The sequence below is a fragment of the Theropithecus gelada genome, chromosome 3 (genome assembly GCF_003255815.1).
Source record: "Theropithecus gelada isolate Dixy chromosome 3, Tgel_1.0, whole genome shotgun sequence".
NCBI lineage: Eukaryota > Metazoa > Chordata > Mammalia > Primates > Cercopithecidae > Theropithecus > Theropithecus gelada.
Window position 1 is genome coordinate 33975951 of NC_037670.1, and position 8417 is coordinate 33984367.

The 8417-nt window shown below is 37.3% G+C and overlaps 1 protein-coding gene across 1 annotated transcript in view; it reads left to right on the top strand.

Annotated features, from left to right (window-relative positions):
• Positions 1–8417, top strand: part of LTN1 (listerin E3 ubiquitin protein ligase 1) — a 64229-nt gene that overhangs the window by 38432 nt on the left and 17380 nt on the right. Inside the window, 4 exon segments of the mRNA XM_025381042.1 lie at positions 1884–2043; positions 2995–3099; positions 7654–7796; positions 7885–7886. Coding sequence (XP_025236827.1) covers positions 1884–2043; positions 2995–3099; positions 7654–7796; positions 7885–7886 — 410 coding nt within the window.

The window sequence follows — 8417 nt, forward strand, 5'->3', positions numbered from 1 at the left end:
ATTTTTTAGTAGAGACGGGGTTTCACCGTGTTAGCCAGGGTGGTCTCGATCTCCTGACCTCGTGATCCACCCGTCTCGGCCTCCCAAAGTGCTGGGATTACAGGCTTGAGCCACCGCGCCCGGCCGACAATAGCCATTCTAACTGGGGTTTTGATTAGCATTTCCCTGACGATTACTAATATTGAGCATGGGATTTTTTTTTTTCCTTTCTTGCTGTTGAGTTGTTTAAATTCCTTATATATTCTGTATATTAGCCCCTTGTTAGATGAATAGTTTGCAAATATTTTCTCCCATTCTACAGATTGTCTCTTCACTTTGTTGATTGTTTCTTTTGCTGTGCAGAAAGCTTTTAGTTTAATATAGTCCTGTTTGCCAATTTTTGTTGTCTTAGCCATAAAAATATTTGCCTAGACCAATGTCCTGTAGCGTTCCTTGATGCTTTCTTGTTGTTTTGTATAGTTTCAGGTCTTATGTTTAAGTCTTTAATCCATTTTGAGTTGTTCTTTTTAGATGGTGAGAGATAGAGGTCTATTTTCACTTTTCTACATATGAATATTCAGTTTTCCTAGCATGATTTCTTGAAGAGGATGTCCTTTCCCCAATAAGACTTTGTCAGTTGGCTGCAAATATGTCGATTTATTTCTGGGTTCTCTAGTTCTGTTCCATTGGTCTGTGTGTGTCTGTTTTTATACAGATACCATACTGTTTTGATTCCAGTGGTTTTTGAATACCTTTATGTTTCATCAGGCTCTAATTTTTTTTTCTGGCAAGTGGATGTTCAAATGTTGAACCCTAAGAGGACTTAGGGCCTCAGCAAATTTTCCTGTTTCAATAAATGGTTTAGAATTATAGGTGGTGGTGTGACTTTTACCAGATGGTATTGAAGGTAGAGGATTTGCAGAAACCCTGTATCAGTCTTGTTTGTAAGCCCTCAGCTGTAACACAGTTACCAGAAGGGGGAGTATATGCTCTGTGGAAGAAAGTTGAAACACCTCTTTTGGGCAGCCAGCTTCACATTCAGTTAAGGGAAAGGAAATAAGCCTGTAGTTTACATTGCTCACAGAGTAAATCTGGGCAAACCCAAAACTAGTAAGTAGAGTAATAATTTTTTGTGTTACTAATTACAAACGCAATATTATTTCTTTAATTTTATCGAGCTCATTGGTCAGATATTACTGTTGTTTGTGTTACCATGACTTGATTAGAGTTGCTTAGCTGTTAAGTGTAGGATTAGATTTTGAACCAGGTCGCAACGCTTCTCACTCCAAAATCTATACATGGCTTTATAAAAGGGAGTTGTGACTGTGTATTAGAAACCTATGATATGCCAGGCTTCGTGATAGATACTTGTCCATTTAATTCTCACTGCAGTCCTGTGAGTTAGTTTGTAATATCCTAATTGATAACTATTTATATAGCTTGAGAGAGAGAGATGCAGATTTGAATCCACCCCAATCTGTAGCTGAGGCCCCATGTCCTTTTACTGTATCATACTGTCTCCCATCTCTCCCATTTGCCATGGACTTCTCACGTCAGGTCTTGGGTCCCTTAGTTGTTTTTCCTGTCTGGAACTTTTTACCAATTGTGCCAAAATGGTAGGAAGATTCTTTCAGTATCTCTAGTAACTTAGGTTCTTGTCACATTCTTAACTAATTAGAAAAAGGACCAAGTAAAATTTGGGAAAAGGGTGATATTTTGTATCAGACAAATATTCTCAGTTTTCATTATCCTTGAACATGTCAAAGCAGATACGAAAATCAGTTCATAGGTGTTTTGAGATGAGTGGGCACAACAGTGGTAGAAAACAAGGCGGAGAAGTGAAAATAATTGAAGGGTTTGTTCACAAAGTACTTTTGATAATTTGGTGCTGTCTCTTCTCTTAGTTGCGGAACTGCTTTATTCACTGCAGTGGTGTGAAGAATTAGATAACCCACCTATTTTTCTAACTGGGTTTTGTGAAATGCTTCAAAAAATGAATATTACGTATGATCACTTACGTGTACTTGGTAATACTTCTGGCCTTTTGCAGCAGTTATTTAACAGGTAAGAATCTCTTTCAATTTCTGTTTTTAAAATGACTATGCTACTTCTTTATGGCTTTGCCTTCTCTAAGAGGTAACCCTACTTCATGCTAATGTTTCAGTCAGAGGATTGATCTAAATAATTCCTATTCTTAATGATAAATAGTGTATGAATTCTAAATACTTGATTTAACCTTCTCAGGGGAAGATATTTGTATTCTACATGTCTTATTAAATCCATAAATACATTCAGGGATCAGATGATAAAAAAGAAGTAGAAGCTTGTAGAAGTTGTTTTGATTTATCTGTGACTCATCCTCCCAGTTCTCTCAGATTCATCCTTTATCTTACGTGTTGTTATAGGTGTGTCTTAATGTTATGACCACAAAGCCCTCTCCCCTAGATTAGGAAGGCAGGTATGAAAACAGTCCTTGTAGAGGTTATAGTAGTAAGATGTTTAGCTTTTTGAAATTACCGTGTTGAACTGCTTTAAGAGTTTTATCACTTGCCGATAGTATTTTGAGCATGCTTTGCTGTGTCAGAGGACCCAGGCTTCCTTTCCAATCCCATTCTACTTAGTTGACACTCACAACTTCCCTCAGAACCAAAGAACCTCTTTGATTGTTCAACTTAAGCCAGCCTAGGTGTCCTCTGGGAGATGTCTTTTTCCCAGCTACAGCCTCTGGTTTTAAAGCCTGATCTCTAAGATCATCTCCCCTATTGGGACTGAAGAGACTGTGGAGTTTCTTAGGGATGAGAGCTCAATACCAACCGTGAAAGAGTGTTGAAAGCCTAAACTCCCAGTTCTTTGGATAATTACTGGCAGTTGCTTGGGTACAAAGTCTTAGGTGAATTGATGCCATCACAAGGTGCCTTATTTAATTCTGTAAAAGGAATCCAGCTAGCCAGTGTTTAAACATTTTATTCAGTACACTTTCAAAATGGAATATAATTTTTTTCTTTCCTTTTTTAGGTCCAGAGAACATGGCACACTGTGGTCTCTTATTATTGCTAAGTTGATCCTTTCCCGAAGCATTTCATCTGATGAAGTAAAACCACATTATAAGAGAAAAGAAAGGTATTCTTATTTAAAATGTTTTTACTTTGTAATTTACTGTAAATGGTCACTTTGGCAGCCCCTAATTAATGAATAATCTCTAGTGAATCAAGAAAACAGGTTAGGAAATGAGGAAATTAAAGACCTCAAGGCAAATTAAATTGTTTTAGGTTAGGGACATACCTTCTTATTTATTTATTTATTTTTGAGACAGGGTCTCACTGTGTTGCCCAGGCTGGAGTTCAGTGGTGCGAACATGGCTCACTGTAGCCTCAACCTCCCGTGGTCAAGTGCTCCTCCCACCACACCCTCCTGAGTAACTGGGACCACAGGTGTGCACCAGCACACATGGCTAATTTTGTAGGAATGGGGTCTCTCGCCATGTTGCCCAGGCTGGTCTCGAACTCCCGGGCTTAAGCAGTCCTGCTGCCTCAGCCTCCCAAAGGTCTGGAATTACAGGTGTGAGCCACCATGTCTGGCCCACACCTTTTTTTTTTTTAAAGTAAGTAGTTTTAACTCCATAGCCTTTTGTTGTAGAATTTTATACGGTACTTTTTTTTTTTTTAAGCCAACAGCATTTCATGAACTTGTTTTCTTTTCCCCAGAAATCTTTCTGATAGAAATATTTTCTTTTGCCCTTTCCTAATACTCTTTTTCCATCACTTTATTTGCTATATGGAAATGACAGGGAAAGTTACTCTTCTCTTAAATAACATCATCCTATTGAAGTATGTTCTAGAAAAGTAACAAATATGTTCTGTTCTTCAGACAAAGAGGTAGATTGTGGGTTTGGGTGTGCTGGTGAAGCTCAGCATTCAAATTAATACTTAGCTGAGATTTACCAAGAGGCACTCTGAATTTACTGATTTACCAAGAAGAATTCTGAAATGATAGATACGTGTTTGGGCATAGTAGAATTCTAAATTAAATTTTGATCATTTTTTATCTTAAAAGTTTTAAAAAACTTTTTATTTTGAGGTAATGGTGGATTTACATGAATGTGTAAGAAGTAATACAAAGAATAAAAATCATATATCTACCCAGTGGTACTGTTTTGCATAACTTTAGCATAGTATTATAACCAAGGAAAAGGTGTTGATACAGTCAGTTGACTTAGTTTACATGCACATGTTTGTGTATGTTTGTGTGTGTGAGAGATAGAGTGTGTATGTGTTCTGTGTAGCTCACATCTGTGACCACCACCACAGTCAACTACAGAACAGTTTCATTATCAGGATCCCTTAGGTTATCCATATATAGCCTCAGCCACCTCCCTTCCCATTGTCCTGATCCCTAGCAACCACTAATCTGTTCTCTATGTTTGTAATTATGTCATTTAAGAATATTATATAAATGGAATTGGCCGGGTGCAGAGGCTCATGCCTATAATCCCAGCACTTTGGAAGGCTGAGGTGAGAGGACAGCTTAAGCCCAGGAGTTCGAGAGCAGCCTGGGTAACATGGCAAAACCCCATCTCTACAAAAAATACAAAAATTAGCTAGGTGTGTTGGTGTGCACCTGTAGTTTCAGCTACTCATCAAGCTGAGGTGGGAGGATCACTTGAGCTCAGGAGGCGGAGGTTGCAGTAAAGGCGGAGGTTGCAGAGAACAGAGATCACGCCACTGCACTCCAGCCTGGGCAACAGAATGAGACCCAGTCTCAAAACAAACAAAACAAGACAAAAAACAATATTATATAAATGGAATCATACTGTATGTAACTTTTTGACATTAGCTTTTGTAGCATAATTAAAATTTTTTTCTGATTATAAAAGTAATATGAAATTAGCTAAAGAACTATTGGAACTAATTACTAAGGAGATGGATGTATACCACACAAAAATGAATAACTTTTTTATTCACCCATAGTAATAAATTTAAAAAATGGTATGGGAAAAAAAGATTCCATTCACAATGACAACAAAAACTATAAATACTTAGAAATAAATTTTAAAAAAAATTACAATTGTAAACTTGAATAAAGATCTCAAAAGAAGGTGGGAAGATTAATTGTAAAAATGATTGTGTCAACCTATAATTTCAGTGCGATCTCAATCAATTTCAGCAGTTTTTGAAAAACTTAGTAAACTGTTCTGAACATAGTATACATTTGAAGGAAAAAGTTATCAAAAATAAGAAATTTTTGAAAAAAGTGAAAGAAACTGCATACCAAATATAAAATATAATATTGAATTATAGTAATTAAGCAGTATGAAATTGAAGAGTAGACAAATCAGTGGAGACAGTCCAGAAACCTATTCACACATATATGTGAATTTAGTTTTTAATATAGGTGGCATTTCAAATCAGTGTGGTGAATAAATAATAATGATATGAAAATTGGTCATGTGTTTGGAAGAAAAATACTGAGACCTTCTCCTTTACATTATATGTGTGTGTGTGTGTGTGTGTATATATATATATATTTGATTTTGCAAAAATGAAAACTTCTTGCAACCTAAGTGCCCATCAGTGGATAAATGGATAGATAAAAGTGTGATATAACCATATAATGGAATATTATTCAGCCTTAAAAGGAAAAGAAATTCTGACATGCTACAGTCTGTATGAACCTTGAGGACATTATGCTGAGTGAAATAAGCCAGTTACAAAAAGACGGATACTCTATGATTCCTTTTATAGAGTAGTCAGATTCATAGGGATAGAAAGTAGAAGGTGGTTGCCTGGGGCCGACGGTGAGAGAGGAATGCAGCATTCATGTTTAGTGGGTAGAGTTTCAGTTTTGCAGAATGAAGAGGTCTGGAGATTAGTTGCACAATAGTGTGAATGGACTTAACACTGCAGAACTCTACACTTAAAAATGGCTAATACATTAATTACATGTGTATTTTTTGACAGTTAAAATTTTGTATATAGTATTTATGAAAGATGAAAACTGTGACAAAAATATAAAGATTACCGGGACAAATGACAATGGGAGAGGACATTTGCAAATCAACAAAAAGTATCTGTAATATGTAGATAGTTTATATAAATCAGTAAAACCCTCCAAATTGAAAAATTTATCAAAGACTTAAAGAGGCAACTCATAGGTGAAATGGTCAAAGGTAGGTCAATACTGAAATGTGAAATATGAAAGGATTTGCCTTACTAATAATGATAGAAGTACAAATTAAAAGCAATGGTTTTATCCACTATATTGCCAAGAATCAAAAAGATTCATTAAGTGTGCAGCTAAACAGTCCCACCTGTGCATTTTCGGTGACAGTGTAAATTGATTATGAGTTTTCAGAAGCAATTTGAAATTGCCAACATATAATACATTCAAACCTTTGAGCTTTCAATTCCACTTCTAGGAATTTAGCCCGAAGAGGTATTTATACATTCGCAGAATAGTATCTTCTTAAAGATATTTATTGCAGCATTATGTGTGAGGGCAAAAATTTGGGGGGGAAAGAAACGTAATGTTCACGGATAGGGAAATAGTTATGACACATCCATAGTACAGAGTGTTAGGTAGATTTTATTTTTGTTATATAGCTTTAAAACAGAATAATTTATACATTCTGACAGAAAGTATATATAAGTGGTAAATGATAGAACAATATGTTTAGTGTCATCCCTTTTATATGAATAAAACCCAACTATATATATGCACAAATATGAGTATCAGTTCGAAGAAAGGACACACAGGCCTGTAATCCCAGCACTTTGTGGGGCCGAGGCAGGTGGATCACCTGAGGTCAGGAGTTCGCGACCAGCCTGACTAACATGGTGAAACCTTGTCTCTACTAAATACAAAAAAAATTAGCCAGACGTGGTGGTGCATGCCTGTAATCTGAGCTACTTGGGAGGCTGAGACAGGAGAATCACTTGTACCTGGGAGGCGGAGGTTGCATTGAGCTGAGATCATGCATTGTACCCCATCCTGGGCAACAAGAGTGAAACTCCGTCTAAAAAAAAAAAAAAAAAAAAGAGAAAGGACACACAACTGGTACTATTTATTTAAGTTGAATCAATTGACTCTTTTTTTTTCTTTTTTTTGAGATGGAGTCTTGCACCGTCGCCAGGGCTGGAGTGCAGTGGCGCGATCTCAGCTCACTGCAACCTCCGCCTCCCAGGTACAAGCGATTCTCCTGCCTCAGCCTCCTGAGTAGCTGGGATTATAGGCACCTGCCACCACACTCGGCTAATTTTTTGTATATTTAGTAGAGATGGGGTTTCACTACGTTCGCCAGGCTGGTCTCAAATGCCTGACTTCATGATCTACCCTCCTCAGCCTCCCAAAGTGTTGGGATTACAGGCGTGAGCCACTGTGCCTGGCAGTTGACTCTTTTTTTCTAAAAGAGAACATAATGTCATGTGGCTAGTGTATTTTTTAAAAATCATACATGGGGAAATGTTATATATGCTCATTTAAAAAATTTATGCAGAAAAAAGGAGCAAACAAAAAAATTTCAAGTCAGTACTTGTTAAACCTATCATAGTTTCTTTTTATGTAATTATATGTGATAGAATTATTCATCTTTTTCAATAGTCCCAAATAAAAGGAATATATGAAATAACTGTATGTTTGGAAGAAATCTAACTTGTGATTTTTCTTTTCTTTAAACAGTTTTTTCCCACTAACTGAAGGCAATTTGCATACCATTCAAAGTCTATGTCCATTTTTGTCAAAAGAAGAAAAGAAAGAATTTAGTGCTCAATGTATACCTGCTCTTTTGGGCTGGACTAAGAAAGATCTTTGGAGTACTAATGGTTAGTTGCTTGATAATAAATATTTCATTAATTTAATTATTGCTTGAGATGAAGAACTGTTTCTAATATATGAGACCATATCTATTAGAGGTAAATTGAATTACAGCTGATTTGTTCTGAGATTATATGGATGAGTGTCATTAGACAATGGCTGTTACCATTTTACAGTACAAAAATGCTGGGCCTTGAGGGAAGACTTACACCCAGAAATACCTTCTAACCATTTCTTTTCTATGTACAGCTTTTTAAAGCTGTGCCTCATTTCTCCCTAGCCAACCAATGACTGAACATATAAAGGCAAAAATAGCCTCTGTTGTATTTAAAAGACTGCACTTTTGGGCCGGGCGCGGTGGCTCAAGCCTGTAATCCCAGCACTTTGGGAGGCCGAGACGGGCGGATCACGAGGTCAGGAGATCGAGACCATCCTGGCTAACATGGTGAAACCCCGTCTCTATTAAGAAATACAAAAAACTAGCCGGGCGAGGTGGCGGGCGTCTGTAGTCCCAGCTACTTGGGAGGCTGAGGCCGGAGAATGGCGTGAACCCGGGAGGCGGAGCTTGCAGTGAGCTGAGATCTGGCCACTGCACTCCAGCCCGGGCGACAGAGCGAGACTCCGTCTCA